Here is an 18,945-nt window from a genome sequence, read left to right as displayed (position 1 = left end):
TTTAATGTGAAAGAAATTTACTCAAAATATTAAAATAAAAAGAGGTCATATATTGGTATAAAGTCAATAGAAATATATTTATATATAAAGGTATTAAACAATTTTAATAGCTTTAATGAAAAAGAAGAAAATACTAAAGAATAAATTTAACAGTAGCAGACATAGATTTATGCATTAGTTTTCTTTTTTGCTGTTGTTAAAAACTCAGCAGCATAAAAAATAACAAATTTATTGTTACCTAATTCCGGAGCACAGACTCTGAGATAAATTTCATTGGGCTAAAGTTAAGATATCAAAAAGTCTGTATCATGGGGAGAATCCCTTTCGCACACCACACCACATGGAGTCACATCACTCCTACTCCGACCTTCTGTCTTCCTCTTTCATATTTAAAGGAGACTTGTGATTACATTGGGCCTACTTGGATGATACAGGATAATCACTTTATCTGTAACTGATGAGAAATTTAATTCCATCTTTAGGTTTAACTCCACTTGTCATTTAACATAAGCTATTTTATAGGCTCTATACATTTTCCTTCCTTTCTATTTTCCATCAGTGTTGAATACCAACATTTTAAATAGTATGGGGACTCTCAAAATAAGATTTCTTCCTCTCCAGAGTTTGCTGTGGCTGCTTTGTTGTTTGTTTGGTGATTTTCCTCAAGTAATTTAATAAAGTCTGTATTCCTTGTTATGTGAGGGTACAGAAGTCTGCTTGTTGAACTTAGTGATTAAAGAATGAGTGAACATATAAAGATTAAATGCTTTGAAACAGTAATTCATTCAGTCTTAGATGGGTGACTTAGTGTTCATGTTGGAGCAATTCTTCAACACTCTGGAAGTTTTCACTCCGCCTTAGCTTTTTTTTTTCTGCTTACACAAATTCTCAAGGTCAGTCAGAGGTGAGACAAAAATATTTAAAGATGTATGGTATTACTTTCAAAGCTTAGCCCCATCATATAAATGATGACAAACTATATTAAGAACAGAAGCATAATATACACCTTTTCAAAGTACACAATTATTATTATTATATTTAATAAATGTATCTCAACATCATCTTGGTAAAAATTTATTGAGGTTTCTAGATTAAGAAAGCATTGGCCCTGGAAGCTCCAGAAGTGGCAGGACCTCACCATCTAGGGAGAAAATACACCAATCTCTTCAATTATGTTTTGAAATTTGAACGCTTATTTTTATGCTAATAGCAAATAAAAGGTTTTCCATGCTTCTGGGTTTATTTTTTAATAACAGAATTATATACTTATCAAGAAGCTTTCATATTATGGTTATGGGCACTACATAAATACATGAATAGGTAGCTTGTGCAGGAAAGAGAATATGAGGGATTTTGGAGAGGTCCATTTATTCACAATTCATAAATCAGCTTATAAGGGTGGAAGCAATGTTTAACAGGATGCTGTCAGCTCTATTTCTGCCTCAGGCAGTGAACTCAGGCTAAAATGCAGCACTGTGAAATTGTTTAAACCACTAATCCCAACTGCTTTCATTTTATAGAGATATTTGGGAAGATACATGCTGTTTCACATAATAAGCTGTGGTCATACAAAAGAAAGTACAACCCCAAGCAGTGAGTGAAGAACTGGACACTGTATTTACATTCAAAACTATCTTGCTGTCATTGAACAGTTCCATAGTATGAGTAAAAATCAAATAAAAATTATGAAGGTAGTGTAGCATGAGTTTTATTGATCTATTAATATTCACCTGCAGATTGATAATGCAACTCTTATGTTTTAGTTGCCAAAAGTTAGTCTAAATGGAACAACTATAATAAAACATGCCTGTGGATTTATGAGGTCATATCTGAATCAAATTTATTTGATTTTTAAATTATATATAAATATTTTTAAAGATTTATTTATTTATATATAAAAGAACTGGGGTATAGGCCAGAGGTGAGGGGGGATGAGAGGATTTACAAGAGAGAATAGGGAGCAGAACAGGCAGATCTAATGAAATACACTGCTGAGGGGAGCAGTAGGCAAGGCAGGAGAGGTCTGCTGCGCCATGTAGGTTAGCTCCCTGGCCAGCCAGAGATTGAACTCCTGCTGCAGTGGCTGGTGATAGCTTGATAGTGCTATGTCTTTAATCCCTATGCCACCAGGGAGGCCCTGATTTTTAAATTACATATAAAGTATATAGAGGGCAGAAAAATTATCTTCAACAATAAACTGTTTTACTGTTTAAATTACCTAAGCTAAAATAAAAATTGAAAATCATAAATATAAATTTCAGAAAGCAGGAAATTCAACAGTATTTGTCATAAACATTACATGTTGGCATATTATATTATTATAAGCATACATATTACATGCAATATGTATAAGATCTTCAGTGTTGATTTGCATAAATCAGCATTACAAAATTTTTGAGATCTATAAACTTCTTCAGAATTGATCGCTAGTCCAAACTAGAATTTTGCTGTTGTTGTTGTTTAAAAGTATCATATATTCTTTTTTATAAATTCTACAAAAGCACATTTGCTATTCAATATCTCTCACTTTAAAATATTTATGGATAAATGTATTTTCTCCATTATTTTTTCCCACATGTAGAAAATAATAATAATAATAATAATAATAATAAACAGTTTGGCAGCATTTTACTACAATTCTTCCAGAGGACTAAATGTAAAATCATATTATGAGTGAATAATGATGTATTTCACTTCATTTTAATTTCAGTAACCAAGTGGGAAAACAGGAAGATCTATTAAAGGGACCATGTGCTGGCCAAGCACTGAGAAAATTTCGAGTCACTGGCTGTCATGGTAACAGGGCACTATCCAGATCTAATTAGTATGCCCCGTAGCTACACAAGTTTAAGTTATACTTCTAATTGTGTTGTCTCTGCTTGTGAGATGGGTTTTACATCCCTAAGAGCAGATAGAGTGTTGTGGCTCTATTTATCTATATACCAGATATGGAATGCCCTACATGTTCAAAAATGAAGTTCAAACATTTAGTGCTGAAGATAAATTACATTAAACTAAAAAAATTAGCTTAATCTTCTCATAATTCATATCTGATCCAATTAATTCACTTCAATCTAATTGCATTGATATTCATACCAAGAATAAGACTAAGATGGCTAAGAATGGGGGGAATTTTATGAACATTTGGAACTCTACAAAGAGGCCACTTAAGAACAAAAATTCCCAATGGACTAGTTTAGAAATTACAGTAAAAATGATAAATCTCCAAGAGTAATTAGACCAGAGAGGTAAAAAAGAGTGGAGTCCAAGAGTGTTTACAAATGTTAAATATAATGATGAACGAGAGAAGACAGTCGGGATTGGGGTAGGAACTGACCATGGGAACTGTAGGCAGAGCATTCTGTCCACCAGAGGTGGTAAATCTGTGCTCTGCAAAGTTCTTCCTTCTGTGCCACTGACTCTGAGTATGAAATTCAGTGAATTTTGAAAACCATGAGGTTCAGTTCTTTCAGTTAAGTTATGTCATCTTTAATCTCTTGAGTGTCACTGAAATTTTAAAGAAACTGATCACTACCATCTGATCCTTTTTGGTAGACAACTAAATTCTAAAAGCAAAACTTGCAAGATTAACAGCAGCAAACTAAACATGGTCATACATTACTGACTAGAAATCTGTGTGCCTTGTCAGAGCTTGTGAATACAAGAAACATTAATAATACTTGTCCTGAAAAGCTTATGACTCTTGCTAAACGCATCAGCATGTGGACTGTTTTACATGTACCAAGCATCAAACTCAATCAATCTAGAGTCAATACAATGAAATCCAAAAGAGCATTTATCTACACATTTTGAAATTCAGGAGAAGGCTGCAGAGAGCAAAGTGTCATTAAAAGTATACAGTTTTATTTACATGAGAAGAATAAATCCTAGACACCTAATGTTCAGCACCGAACTTAAATTTATATACTTTAATATCTGTTTTTATACTTTATATACTCTAAAATTTGATTAGAGCAAAGATCTTATATTAATTATTCTTAGCATCATTATCAAGGAAATGAGTAAAAGGAAACATATGGAGCAGATAGGCATATTTATGGTACAAATTATGGTGAAGGTCCCAAGGTGGTATATTTATCTCCTTACCAAACTTTACATATTATTTGTATTCTTTTAGTATGTTAATCATGTGTCCATAAAATGCCTCTAAAAACAGCACAGTGAAGAAACAGAGTAAATAAGTGCATTTTCTAGAGATTAGCTTCATTCAGGGAGTTATAGGCACTGACCTGGAATGGAAGCAGCAGCCTGAAAGCCAATCAGTGTGACTGGATCCCGTGAGAAGCACATTGCCTTTGGGGAGACCCACCATCTTCCAGAGGTGGTCCTCTCCACAGGTGACTAGGATGTCTTTGTGGGGGTGCATGACAATGCTGCAGAGGAAGAGAGAAGAGACAGTCACAGGGGGATTATCACGAATGGTGTCACATTCTAAATAAATGAAGCACAATAATTCTTTCCAATCAGTAAGGCAGCACAGTTCATAGGGAGCTATCATGGAAGTCAGAGGAACCAGGTTCTATGCCCTGGTTATAGTTCTACAGTTCCAACACTAGAGCTTTCTGATCATAATCAACCTAATTAATTAGCTTTACTCGATCTCAGATTCCTAGCTTTCAAAATAAGATGGGCTGATTTAGGTGATGGCTCATGTTTAATTTTGGTTTGCAAACAGTGATTCTGCTTTTCCTTTTATGTAGAAAAGGTTATGCCAATAATAATGTGGTGTCAGATTACTTGGACCAGCAGCCACACTTACTACAAAAATCAAAATTCTTGTCAGAATACAGCATATCTTATATCACGTATTACCCAGGAAAAGATGATGAATCATAACTATATTATCATAGTTCTATAATAAATACTATAAATGAAACATTAACTCTCTGGCCCACTATATACACAAAGCAAAGAAGCTCAAATTCTGTGCTAATACACCACTTAAATTGGCTTCAGTCAATGCACAGTACACAAATTGTGGTAATGAATTCAGGGTGCATAAGGCAATTCCCACTCTATAAAGGCACAGAGAGAAATGAGAAAGATGTAAAATTAATGATTAACACATTAAGCTGTATTATTTGAACCAGACTATGATCACTGTGGCTATTTAAATATTGGAGCTAAACCATTCTAAAATCAAGAGTCTGCAAGGTTAATGCCTGATATTTTATCTATGGCAATGCTTTAATCTTATTTATATAGAGTTTCATCTGTGAATGTAACAGGAACAAATGTGACCAATGTTAAACACTTATTAGAAGACAATCTAAATGTTAGTAAGAAATCATTCAGTTTCAAAATAGTCATCTCAAACCAAAGATATAATGTATTTATTTGACTATTTTGTAAAGTAAAATGACAACTCCTTTCTCCTGAAATAAAGACTTCAGGAAATCAATTCACAGTGACACCATGTTTAGTCCATATCTTAGAATATACCCTGTAACTCCAGGAATACAATAAAGCAAAACTTTTCTCATTATTGTTCCCTTCCACTAATACCAGTAAGTTCCAAACATTTGAACTGGAAAATCATTTCCTTGCATTACATCTACACAGTCTGGAAATGTGTTGAGATCCAAAAGTGTTGGGAACATACAAATCACAAACAAGTAACCATTAAGAGCAGGACCTTCCTTCTAAGTGAATCATTGTTTCAGTTTTTTTTTTCCCCCAGCACATGCAGCTCAAAATAAACACCACAGAAGGGAAATTATTTATTTTGCAATTCATCATAATGTTGGTCTGTGACTTTCAGAAGACCAATTCAGGAAATGAATTTATTACAGCTCCAACTGGGTAGACGATACATTTATAGAACTTAATTAGAAGAAAAATATGGTGAGAGGTAAAAAATGTCAGATTGAAATGAATTCTATATTCAAATACACATAAGAAGGCAAACCAAATCCTGGAAGATACTGAGTATGATGTATGTTGGCTCACAGCTTTCCTGGCAGACACATGCACACTTGACTAGATGATAAATTACCCTCTTTAAGTCAAGATAACTAAAATCATTGATGTCTTTACGAACTTTGAAAGATAAGTTTCCAAAATGACTTTTGTGAGGGGAACTACTTGTAGAAGTTAAAGAAAAAAAAAATAAACACAATCCCATTGGTGGCTAATCAGTTTTGGATATTTTTCCAGATTCCTCATTTCTGTCTCCTTGAAGACACCTCCATGGCAACCTTTAATGTCCTCTTCCACTTGGCATGGGCTGCACCTACTAGTGACGCTAGTGTATTTGCCATATTATTACTTTCCCAACACTGATTTTTTTTAATATCTCTATTAATGATAATTTTTTCTAGTCATTGTGGACAAACTTCATTCAAATATAGACATTTTCTTTAAATCATACAATATCAATATTTGAATTAAATTTTTTAACTTAATCCATGGAATGATCTTTAAGTGAATAAAAATATTTGCAAAAGCTATAGGAGGGGATGTAAGACTTTAATAACAATCAATTAACAGATTGCAAATATTGAATGAGTACATCAGTAAAGACTGAGTCATACCAGCAAAGACCTCTAGTCAGGAGTTGCAAATCCCAACTCACATTACTCCCTATGGGCGATGATTAAGATGGGGAATGCAGGCTAACGGTCAGGGACCAGAAATAATTTCCCACATAAGGAAGTTTAATGTTATTATCAACTCTATAATGAGGCACTGGAATCTGAAATCCTCTCCCCTATTTCATCCTTGTCATCATCATCATGCTTATGATCAGCAATGTCATCAAATAGTAACGCTATTAACATTGTTTGATAACTTAATGTGTACCAGAACTTGTACTATATGCTTAACTCTCATAATAGTGGAATAAAAATTCTGGAGGAAAGGCTTTACATCTGTTGCTGGCCATTTAATTGTTATATACACAACCCAAAAAGTAGTTGGCACATAGTAGCCATTCAATAAATGTGTGTCAAATACCTGACTGAGTGATTAGCCCTATTAATTTTGTCATTTTTATGACTAAGTAAACAGAGGTTGAGATATTATGTAAACTGCTCAAGTTCACATTTGATGCCTCAGTTCTGTAGCCAGTGACCCAAGGGTTAGTTTTTCAGCTTGTCTTTATCAGACTATTAATTTAGTTACTTTATATTTCACATATTAGTGACACTGAAGAAATTTAATTTATTCTCTTGTGCTAATATTATGAGCTTTCTATTGTATTCCAAGTTGTCAGAGGGCACTGACCTTTCATCTACCTATTTCAGAGTGTGCTCTGTAAAGTTTGAATCTAGAAGAATATTTAACTAGTATTGATTCCATAAACTTTTAACTCATTGAGAATTTCCCCAGTATATTCAGACCTCAATTTTTATTTTTCTGCTTATCTCTCAGTTTCTTGAAGAAGCTAAAAGAGCAATAACTAAATAGGTATAGAAATCAGTTTTTGGTCCCCAAATTACATGCATTAACATATTTAATGGTTATTATACCCCTAAGGATTAAGTCTATTCTCATCATTCAGTAGATGGGAAACTACTTCATTAGAGGTTGAGTGTTTAAGGTCACAAAACCAAGGAGTAGCAAAGCCAAAATAGATTTAAAAATAACAATTGAGAGAAAAAAAATAGGGTGTAAAGTAAAATGTCTTCTGCAAAGAGCTAGACAGTAAATATTTCAGGCTTATAGATCTGATAGTTTCTGTCATAACTCATCAATTCAGCCATTGTAGCATTAAACAGCAATACACAAAACTTAAGTGAATGAGCAGGGCTGTGTTCCAATAAAGCTTGACTTACAAAACCAGGTGGTGGACTGGATTTGGTCTTTGGCTCTGAGTTTGCCTAACCTACTCCAGAGCATTTGAACTGCATGAAGTAGATTAGAATTTAAGAGAGTGGACTCCAGAATAAGGATGAGTTTGAATTCTTACTCACATCTACTCGTTAGACATCCTAGATAAGTTACTTCACTAGCCTTTTCCTCAGGTTCCTTGTCTGAAAGATGGGATGAAAATAGTATTGACTTCCCTCAAGTTTTGTTTTTGAATTGAGTAAAGTAAAATGTTTACTTTACTCCGGTACAATCCATGTATAGCACTTAGAACAATATTAGACACAAAGTGAAAACACAGTGAACAGTAGCATAGTACAGAAAGACAGAGTTCCTGGGGCCAGCCTTCTCATATTTAAATGTTGGCCTCTAACTTCCTAGCTGATTACACCGCACAACCTCTCAGCCTCAGTTTTCTTAAATGTGAGGAGTAAATAATATAATTAATTAATAAGCATGCTGTATTGTGGGGTCAAGATAAGCTGATGTAAGTAATATAGGTGAAACAATATCTAAACATAAATGTTATCATAGCTCAATGTTATGATATGTAACTCAATGTTATTACACTTCATTGTCACCCAACGCTTGGAACAGGAAACTTCTATGATCCATACATGCCTCATTAAGAGATCATGGGTAGTACAATGCTTAAAATTATACCTATTTAGAGAAAAGTAGTGTTCTGTAAGGTTCTCATAGACAAAGGACATTTCTGGATTTTATTTGACATTAAACCCTCTGGAGAGAATGCAACCCCTGTATTTAATACTTCTACACATTAATGTACAGAAGTTTTATGGTTTTCAAGAATGCATGGAAGGAAATGGTGGACAGGACGCACATATGGACTCCTGTCCCTGCCTTTGTGTATACATCTGGCAAGTATGTATGAGTTAGATGCTGGCCCTGGGGGTTAGTGAGGGGTGTCCTCTGCTAGGCTTCTGGCATGCTTTGAGGGAGAGAGCACAATTTCCCCCTCAAGCTCTGTCCACAAAGCTCTTGCAACCATAGAATAACTTTCCTTCTGAAAGATGTCTTCCTGGAGTTCTAATTAATAAGAACAATGAACTCTTACTAAATATCTTCCTGGCAGCTGCCCTAAGTGGCACAAAGTCATTGTACTTTAAACTCTGAATATAAGCTCTCTGCTTGCCTTAAACTTACTATTAATTATAATTACAAGATTCGAAGACAAAGGCCCTGTCACCTTATTCCTAAGTTAATAAGCTTGTGACTTGGGTGAAAATAGTACAGGAAAACATCTTAAGGACTCAAAAAAAGAAAATGTGGATGAATGCTTGTCTTCTTTCTTAAGTCATATCCTGATGAAGTATCCATAGAATGTTTTGTTAAACAACACACTACTAGACATGTTACATAAAATATTATGTTCTCGCAGAGATTTCATCCCTTTTACAACAGGACACTTTCCTTATAATAGACTACATGATATATACTTCAAATTGAAATTATTCTTTCCAGTAGTGGCATTACACAAGGATATTTTGGAGGGAATATGTGTAGGTGTATGGCAAACACTATTAATTATCAGTAGAGTTGGTGACATAAGCACCAGCATTAGACTTTTCAAAGAGAAGAATTAATCTAAAAAAAGATTGTCACAAGAAAGACTAATTAGATACCCCTGTCTTCACTTTAGATTATTCAGCATTGTAAATGTTTCCTTCACTTTGGTTCACAGGCTTTAATTATTTCTATTGCAGAAAATGCTCAGTGGTCTGAAAATGAATCAAGATGTGTGCCCTATGAACATTAGGTGACCACTTATCTGCTAGCCCTTAAGGACAGCACACAGTCATGCATTATATATGTCTTTAGCCCGCGCACCAGGCCAAATATATATCAAAACTTGTCTGACTGATGCTCAGCTAATGACCACATCTTCTATCTGGATATGCATGAGGATTTATAAAACACTCTAAAATGCAACTTCCTTTCATTATGTTAACAAAAAAAGCATCAAGAGATGACATTGTAATGAGCAAAACAGACAGAGCCTTCACTCCTGAAGAGTTCACATATGAACGGCAGGAAAGAAACAGCAAAACTAAAATAACTAGACAAAATAATCCAGCTATAATGAAAACATAACTAAGTGATATGACAATGCTTTGGGGGAAATGTGATCTTCTGTGAGGTTTTGAGAGGAGTCTTCAGTGAAGATGTGACATACTGCCTTGGTTTAGAAAGAACATCTTTATGTTCATCTAAAGGCACAGGTGTGAAAATACTAAGGCTGAAATGAGGTGGTGTGATCAGGGGACCAAAGGAAGACCCGAGTGACTGCAGAGATCAGGCAGAGGGGACTTTGCTGAGGCTGGAGGAGGAGCAGGAAGAGGACAAGGACCATATCATGTAGCGTTTCACAAACTGAGGAACAAAGACCGAAATGTTTCCAAAGATCATTGGATGGTTTTAAGTAAGAGAATGATAGGTGATTATTATTTAAATGTTCTTTAGCTTCCATCCAAAAATAAGAAAGGGGAAAGCAAGAGAAGAAAGCAGGACATTGGCTAGGAGTGTACAGTCCTAACAGCAGTGGTGACAAGAATAGTGGCTTTAGCTCCACTTAAAACAGAGCTCCTCATTATTATGACAGAAGTAATTTTAGTATATTAATATTTTCACCACTATCTTTAGGAAAAGGCAAATCATAGCTGTTCTCACCAATAAAAATATTAAATAATTAAGTGTATTTTTGAAAATGCCAAATAAAATGGAGCTAAAGGTATAAAACAAATGTGAACACAAAACAGTTAGCAATCTGTCAAAATAAAATACTGGGTTTGATCCATTTTCAGAAGTCAGCTCAGAAATAGGAAAAACTGAAATCTGAATACTAACACTTTTAATTATAATATTTAATATACTTATAGATTTATTCAATGCAGATTTTTATTTATATATTGTCGGGATCTGGAAAGTAGGACCTTCTCTTCATTTTCACTCTATAGGACATTTTCACAGTTTATGGGGTTAATGTCTCCATTTTCTTTTCTTTTCCAGTGTTCTTCTTCTAACTTTATATGTACAATAAATTTGGCACAGAGTGGGGTGCCATCTAGTCACCCTCTTGCCTTGCTACCTTGAGGGCCTTGCTGATTTCAATCATCAGCAAGCTAAGAGGCAAATGAGACTGGAGCATTTTCAGGCTCTCTGGGGGGTAGAAGTCACAGGAGGTCATTTAAATACTCAGTAGATACTGTAATTCAAAAGCCCACTTATCAAAAGAACAAATTCACCTAAGTTATATGTAACATTTTGTCATTTCATCAATTTACAAAATCAACCCTAATCCTTCTTAGCACAATATAAACTGTTGGTCTTTATCACCCCATATAAAGAAGCAGTTTCAAACAACTTTACAAAAACCATGTTTTATTCTTAAATTAGGTAGCACTATCTACACTTTCAAGTTTTAACTTGATTCCAAATATAACTAGTCCTCCAGGAAAAGTTTGAAGGTTGGATTAAGTTAAATTCTTGCTAATCTTATAGTTAAATCAACTACTAATAAATAAGGATGATAATATTTTGTAACTTCTATATCCTAATATAAATGTTCCTGTAAGATTTGTAGACCTGCATTTTTATAAGAAAATTTCCCCCAAATACACATATAAATGTAAAATTTTTCTTTCCACTTCCACTCAAACGGAAAGTCAACATATCTGCAAGTATGCAATCTAATGATCTTCCAGAATGCACTAACCTCATCTACACAGCTGCCTGCATACCTTTGTTTCACTGGATTGGTGGGGCTTCTGCTTTGGTAAGTGCGCCCCAGGCCATTTCTCAATTATCTTCCAAGTGAAAATTCTTAAGACCTGAGGGCCAGTGATCTTGGACAAAAGTCATTTAATTTTATTTTGCTTTTTTCCTTCAAATAAGATGATGTGATATCATTTATCTTGTTTGCTTCACTCTTGCAGGAATCAAATTAACAAAAACTTAGCAAAGGATAATCAATCTGAATAATATCTTTTCCACTTTCTCCAGAATTTACTTCTATGTTCAAGAGAGACCATTTCAAAACAGACAACTAAATGATATTTATAAACTGAAATGACAGGAAAAGCAGGCCCCACTATTTCATTAAATGTGGTGAGGAAAATCAAGGTTAACCACATCCAGATTTACCAAAGTATCTCCTGCTACCTTAGCAGCTGAACATTTTATGCTCTGTAGTTTTATGCATACAGTGGTTCATGTTATGAAATTGCTGTAGTTCTTATGGTTTATCATACAAAGGTACATTACACATTTATGTTTTTTAAGAATTTCAACAATAAAATTTATTTGGTTATTTCATGTTTCAGCAATTTACAAGAATTCTGTGTAGTTATGAACATAAAATTTTCCATTTCATGTCTCCTTAGTGTATTAGTGGCACAGAGCAGATGCTTTTCTAAGATAAAGTAATAGTTCCCCAAGGGAAGAGCTTTATCCTGGAAAATCTCTTTTCCAGAGGAAAATTTAGAAATATGACCTATATCTAACCTAGGAATAATTGAAAGTATTACTATGTAAGACATAAAATTAAGGTAAATTTACATGTTGAAGTATAGTGTAGAATTCTATTATGAATTTGACTTAATTTAATAGAAATCAACAAACCAATATGATGATTGTGATAATCTTTAATTATTGACAACTTGCTTTTTGTTACCTAATTGAGAAATAAATTAGGAAACCAAAGTTAATTACTTATGGTCCTTTTACTTTTGAGGAGAACTGAGTAGAATATAGTACTTTTTTACAAAATTTTGGCATGTAAGAGGCATGTATTAAAATCATTATGTTTTATAAACAATTCATAATCTTAATCTTCATATTAAAATATAAACTAAGACTGAATCACATCATCCTGCTTCTTGCATCAGAGGCAAGTGAGAGAAGTGACAGGACAAGAAAAGGGAACTGACTGAGCTGGGCACTCAATGATTGTTAGCTGGAGATGTAAGCCAGGAGATTCTGAGAAGCTGCAGTGAGTGAGCCCCCATTCCTGTCCAGTGGATGGAAGGATGAAGGGATAGGAATAAGAACTGAGATGTTGAAAAAAAATCTCCATAAAGTAGCTAAAAAACACAAAGTAAGTTGAATTTAGGGTTGGCAGCCAGACATATACAGCCACAACTGATGAATGCAATGAAAAGTTTAAAATGTGGAAGTAGCAAATTGAGCTAAGATAAGAAGTGATAAACACATAAGCATTGGGACATAAATCCTAAAGAGGGAACTGGTTTGACAAAAATGAGTTCAAACAATGGCAGATTAATAAAAGCAAGCAACAATCAAGGAATGGGCCTGGTGATTTGCCATGTAGTAAGATGCTGCTTCATTTGTCTTTTATTTCCATGCATTTGTCTCTGCATATTAAATGCTGCTGACATCTTCCTTTTTCTACTCCACTTGAAAAAAAGCAACAATAAAGAGGTGTCTATTGACTCCCTGTTCTATTTCCAACTATCCACTATGGGTAAGAAAAGAGAACAGAGGGAATAATTCTAGCAGTATCCTGCCACAATCTTGGGTAAAAGTTGGAGCTTCTATTTTTACCTGCTCAATATTACAATCACTTAGAACAGGAACAGCTTCACAGATATTCAATTCCATGATTTATTATGTTCCCTGAGTGCTACCAAATTCAGTGGGAGATATAAAAAGTATGCACCAGCCCCAATCTCTAAAGCACACAGTATACTCAACTTTACTTTTATAAAGTCAAATGACTTTCCTTATTGCAGTACTCAAAGTCTGCAGCACCAACCCCCTTAAAATGACCCAATGCTTCCCCTATACCATATGGCTCTGCCTCCAGTAATTTCACATTGTATGTGTGTGTGTGTGTGTGTGTGTGTATGCGTGCATGTGCACACATATGCCTCTGTTCTCTTTTCTTACCCAAAGTGGATAATTGTGTGTGTGTGCACGTGTGTGTCTGTGTGGTTTACATTTTAACATTTGAATGTCCTTAACAAGGAGAGGAAATCTCACTGTAAGGGTACTAGTTTGCTGCAATATTTATTGATTCTTTATTCCCCTGGCCTACTTAACTTTCTCCTGTGTGCTGTTATCCATTCTTTACCTCAATCATGTAATTATAACAATGCACAAGAGTCTGTTTCTGTGTGCTTGCATGCTCTGCTTTATCTCTTCTAAATATAAGGATTCAGTGACCTGTAAAATATCATCTGATTTAATAACTTCACTTATTTTAATTCTACTTGATTATCTTTCTATCCTCTTACTCAATAGATCAACCACTTCACTGCCCAAACTGATATGAACTATGAACAACCTACAACTTTTACAAATGCTCAAAATAAGTAACAATATTATGATTTCATATATTATAATTTATTTATTTATTTAAGATTTATTTTTTTCCTGGAAATCATTTTTATTTTTTTTTAAATAATAAATTTTATTTTTATATTCCCCATACAGTTGCAACCCCCCCATTCTGACACCAATCCCTCCCTTCCCGCCCCTCACCCCCCAAAAAGTGTCTCTGGTTCATAGTATTTTGTTGATTTTGATTTTCACTTTCTTATAGTTATTCATTTTCCTGGTTCCTTATTTAAGTTTTCTAGATTCCTGCTAGAATTCTGGTATTTTTCTTTTTCTTTTTGGCTTATTTCGCTGAGCATGATCCCTTCCAGCGCCATCCATGTTGCTGCAAATTGCATGTGTTTATCTTTTTGGAATGCTGAGTAATATTCCATGGTATATATATGTACCACATCTTCTTGATCCAGTCATCTATTTTGGGGCATTTGGGCTGTTTCCAAAGCTTAGCTATTGTAAATAGTGCTGCTATAAACATAGGGGTGCAGGTGCTCTTTGGAATTGATGTTTCTGTGTCTTTTGGGTAAATACCTAGGGGTGGAATTGCTGGATCCTGTGGAAGCTCTATGTTTAGTAGGTCCAGAAATCTCCACACAGCTCTCCATAGAGGTTGGACCAGTTTGCACTCCCACCAACAGTGCAGAAGAGTTCCTTTTTCTCCACAACCTCGCCAACATTTGTTGTTGCTAGTTTTTTTAATATGTGCCATTCTCACTGGTGTAAGATGGTATCTCATGGTAGTATTGATTTGCATTTCCCTGATTACAAGTGATGTTGAACATTTTTTCATATGCCTGTTGGCCATTTGCACTTCCTCTTCAGAGAACTTTCTTTTTAGCTCTTCTGCCCATTTTTTGACTGGATTATTTTCTTTGTTGTTGTTGAGTCTCATCAACTCTTTGCAAATTTTTGTGATCAGTCCTTTATCATTAGTGTTGTGTGCAAAAATGTTCTCCCAGTTGGTGGGGTTTCTCTTTGTTTTTGTTATTGTCTCTTTTGCTGTGCAGAAGCTCTTTAATTTGATGTAGTGCCAGCTGTTTATCTTTGCCTTCACTATCACTGCTTTGGGTGATGTGTCTGTAAAGATGTCTTTGATGTGAATATCACGTAGTGTTTTGCCTATATTTCCTTCTATATATTTTATGGTTTCAGGTCTTATGTCTAGTTCTTTAATCCATTTTGAGTTGATTTTTGTGTATGGTGTGAGGTAGTGGTCAAGCTTCATTCTTTTGCATGTAGCAACCCAGTTTTCCCAGCACCATTTATTGAACAAACTTTCTTTGCTCCAATGCATAGTCTTTGCTCCTTTGTCAAAGATTAGTTGACCATAGATTTATTTATTTATACAAGCACTGGGGTACAGTCAGAAGTACAGGAGGGTGAGAGAATTCACCAGAGCCAGAGCAGGGAGCAGAACAGGCAGACTGACGAAATACACTGCTGAAGGGAGCAGCAGGCACAGCAGGAGAGGTCTGTTGCACCATGTGGGACCCTCGCCTGGCGGCTGGGGATCGAACCGGTGCTACTGAGGCTGTGGGCAGCTTCGCAACCCAGCGCTCAACTGTTGTGCCACAGGGGAGGCCCTCAAATATTATAATTTAAAAGATTGTTTGAGGAAAGCATCTCATTAAGCTTTGTGTTTTTAATGAGAAATTTCCTTTAAGCCTCTATCCACCTTTAGTGTACTCATGAGGAGGAAGGAATAACTTATCTGTATGGGTTTGGAATAAAAAGTTAGTTTTACAATAGTCCTCTCCCAGTTTCTCTCTCTTCTCTGGGGCAGTCTTTCTGAAGTGATTACATTTCAACTGCTCTGTGTTGAACGCTACAAAGATAGGTCTCTGTTAAAAGCCAACTATCATTTGGCACTTTCCATGCCTCCCTAGGTTACCTATTTATAAAAGTGAAGTAGAAAGTCTATGGTGGCTATATATCAAAATATCCCACAAATCCAGTTTTTATCAGTAAAAGCTAATATTTTATCTCCATCTTTCAGAGTCCTGTGTTCAGAGTCCTTGACTTGATCAAGGGAAGAGGCTATTTATTGGTTCCCTGAATTCCAAATTCTGAGAAAAACATAAGCACCATCATTTGGAAGACTAACAAAAGAGGGTTTTTATAATCTTGGAGCACGTTGGATTTGAGTCTAGTAGTTTTAGGTAGCTCTTACTATGCCTTGTGCTTTTAGGCTTGCTACTGCTTTTATAGATATGTAGATGGTTCTGACTAATATGGGCCAAGTAGAAGGGCTCACAGCCATGGATTGTGTGGTTCTCTGTAACTGGTCTCATGAAATACTTTCTCAAACAATGTGCAACATTAAAGTGAAAAAATCAGCTTTTTACTAGAAATAACTTGTAGGAAAATAAACTTTGCTGAGGTATATAAGAAACAGGTCTTTCCCCCTCTGTTATTTTCTTAGGACTTCTAAAATAACGTTCTCCAAACTTTAAACAAGTGTCCTGGGTTACAGGTCCATTTATTTCCACATTTCTAGAACATAAATGTTGGGGAATTAAATAATATTTAAATTAAATTATACACAAAGCATATAGGAAAGCATCTGTCATATATTAGGCACTGAATTAAATATATTATTTTTTCCCTTATTTTCATACTTATGAATCATTCTCAAATTTCTTAGCAAACTTATTTTTCAAATTTTAAACTTGATAATAACTGGATTTTTAAAAATCATTTTATGGCAGTAATTTTGTGTTTTAAAGGTATCAAATCTCCCCCTTCAGGGTCACCACACGACACCCACAATCAAGCACCCATGGTCCTCTCCCATAGTCCACTGGGCTCCCTCCCCAATTTTGTTCTTGCTCTTCCCCTTTCCTCTGCTAGTCAGATTTCTAGGGTTTGTTATTGATTTGGCTTTATCTGTCCTTTGCTTCCCCCACCCCAATAATCTTCATATAAGTAACACTATGCAGCATCTGTCTTCCTCTTTCTGACTTATTTTACTTAGTATGATCCCCTCCAGTTCCATTCATGTTGTTACAAATGGAGTGAGTTTATTTTTTTAATAGTTGAGCAGTATTTCATTCTGTATATATACCACATCTTCCTGAAACACTCAACTGTTTTTTGGGCAATTAGTTTGTTTCCACAATTTGGCTATAATTGGATTTCAAACATCTCTTAAATTTATTTAATATATTAAGTCTTCAAACCTAAGCAACACTGAACTATATATAATAGTTTTTGACATGGGAGGAGTAAGAGAGTTCTCTTCAGGTGGTTTTGGCCTTTTAGTGCCAACTGGAAAAGTACACTCTAATAGAAGGGGTAAATGGATTCTTGCTTAATACCAGTCTATACAAAAAAATTGTCTTTATGGATTTCCCTCTAAGTTAGGTTATAGACAAAGGCTGTAAAAGATCCAAAAGTATTGATCAGTAAATTGTTGCCTGGATGTAACAGAATTGCTGGCTTTGTATTCCCTCTTCTGACTATAGTAAGGTATCTTTTTCCCTATCTTTGCTATGGCTAATCATAAGAATCACTGGCATTAACAAAGATAAAAGTCAAGAGTGGTGACAAATGCACTATACCTCTAATAATCTTGAAGTCATGTAAGAATTTATTTTAGGTAAATTAGTTTTGCCTTTCAGCTTTCTCTGGAAATACAAAAAATCAGTTATCATCAGGGAAATGTTTACTTCCACATCAACAGCAATTCATTTGCAGAACGAGATGAACATACTACACTAACAAATTTTTCAGTGCTGTAATGTTCCACAATGTCTAGTTTTGGATATTAACAAAATGATACTTTGGCAAGCAAGGCATTATGTCTAATATAATTGTCTTCTGTTTCTAACAATTCACTTCTTAGTAAATGTCTCTAAATGGCAGGGCATATGCAATGCAATTGGATAACCAAATTACACATATATGTGTATATATGTATATGTATATTTGGGGAAATTACAAATATTTTATTTCTTATTATGAAATAAACCCATGTAAACAAAAAAAGATAAATAGCAAAAGTCTTTCAAGAAGACTGCTAGTAAATGTACTTTGAAAATATGCAGTAAGAATATAATATATGCATTGCAATAATAATCCACATTATTCAGATTAAATTCTTAAACCTCTTGCTTGTGTTACCAGTCCAATAGATGCTTCTTTTTATGAAGAATTATATTTTTTAAGATTATTAAATGTTGTCAGTTCAGGAAAGAAATAAAATTATAATCTTTAGAATAAAATTATTCAAACCCTTAATTCTTTGTTTATTACATTGTCATATGCTTTCCTATTTCATTAACCTTAATAAAAAGTTATTTAATACAGACCTAATTTTAAAAACTGTAGAAATGAACATGAATGCTTAATTACAATTTTAAAAATCATATAATTATATCCCATCACATTTTAGTGATTAAAATATTCTCTATTCAGAGAATGTAGATCCTAAAGAATTTAGTAATTCAAAGAATTTTTTTCTTATAAATATAACTCACATTTTAGTTAAATAAATATTTGTGTCACACTAAGGAAAAGTCCTAAAACAGTAAAGCACAGAATTTATTATGGGGTTTGAAGGTCTAACAATGCATGTATAATTTGGAACAATGAATATAGCTCTAATTACAGCCTACAAGAAAGAGTATTCCCTGTACTTAAAAAATAAGTCCTCAATTACCAAATAAGCTGCATTAAATTTCATTAACTTAACAATTTAACTCAAATTTAAATTGGAAAAATAATAATGAAACTTTGAAG

The 18,945-nt window shown here is 34.4% G+C and overlaps 1 protein-coding gene across 2 annotated transcripts in view; it reads right to left on the bottom strand.

The window, feature by feature from the left end:
- SPAG16 (sperm associated antigen 16) overlaps positions 1-18,945 on the bottom strand; it is a 696,030-nt gene that overhangs the window by 378,375 nt on the left and 298,710 nt on the right. For both annotated transcript variants that reach the window (XR_008553648.1, XM_054700063.1), the window contains exon 11: positions 4,251-4,394. Coding sequence is in view for 1 of the 2 variants with exons in the window: in XM_054700063.1 (XP_054556038.1) it covers positions 4,251-4,394 (144 nt within the window). In the remaining variant the exon portion in view is untranslated. The remainder of the gene's footprint in view (positions 1-4,250; positions 4,395-18,945) is intronic.

The sequence above is a fragment of the Talpa occidentalis genome, unplaced genomic scaffold (genome assembly GCF_014898055.3).
Source record: "Talpa occidentalis isolate TD23 unplaced genomic scaffold, MPIMG_talOcc4v2.1 talOcc4.3, whole genome shotgun sequence".
Classification (NCBI taxonomy): Eukaryota; Metazoa; Chordata; class Mammalia; order Eulipotyphla; family Talpidae; genus Talpa; species Talpa occidentalis.
This window is presented reverse-complemented; position numbering and strand designations above follow the sequence as displayed.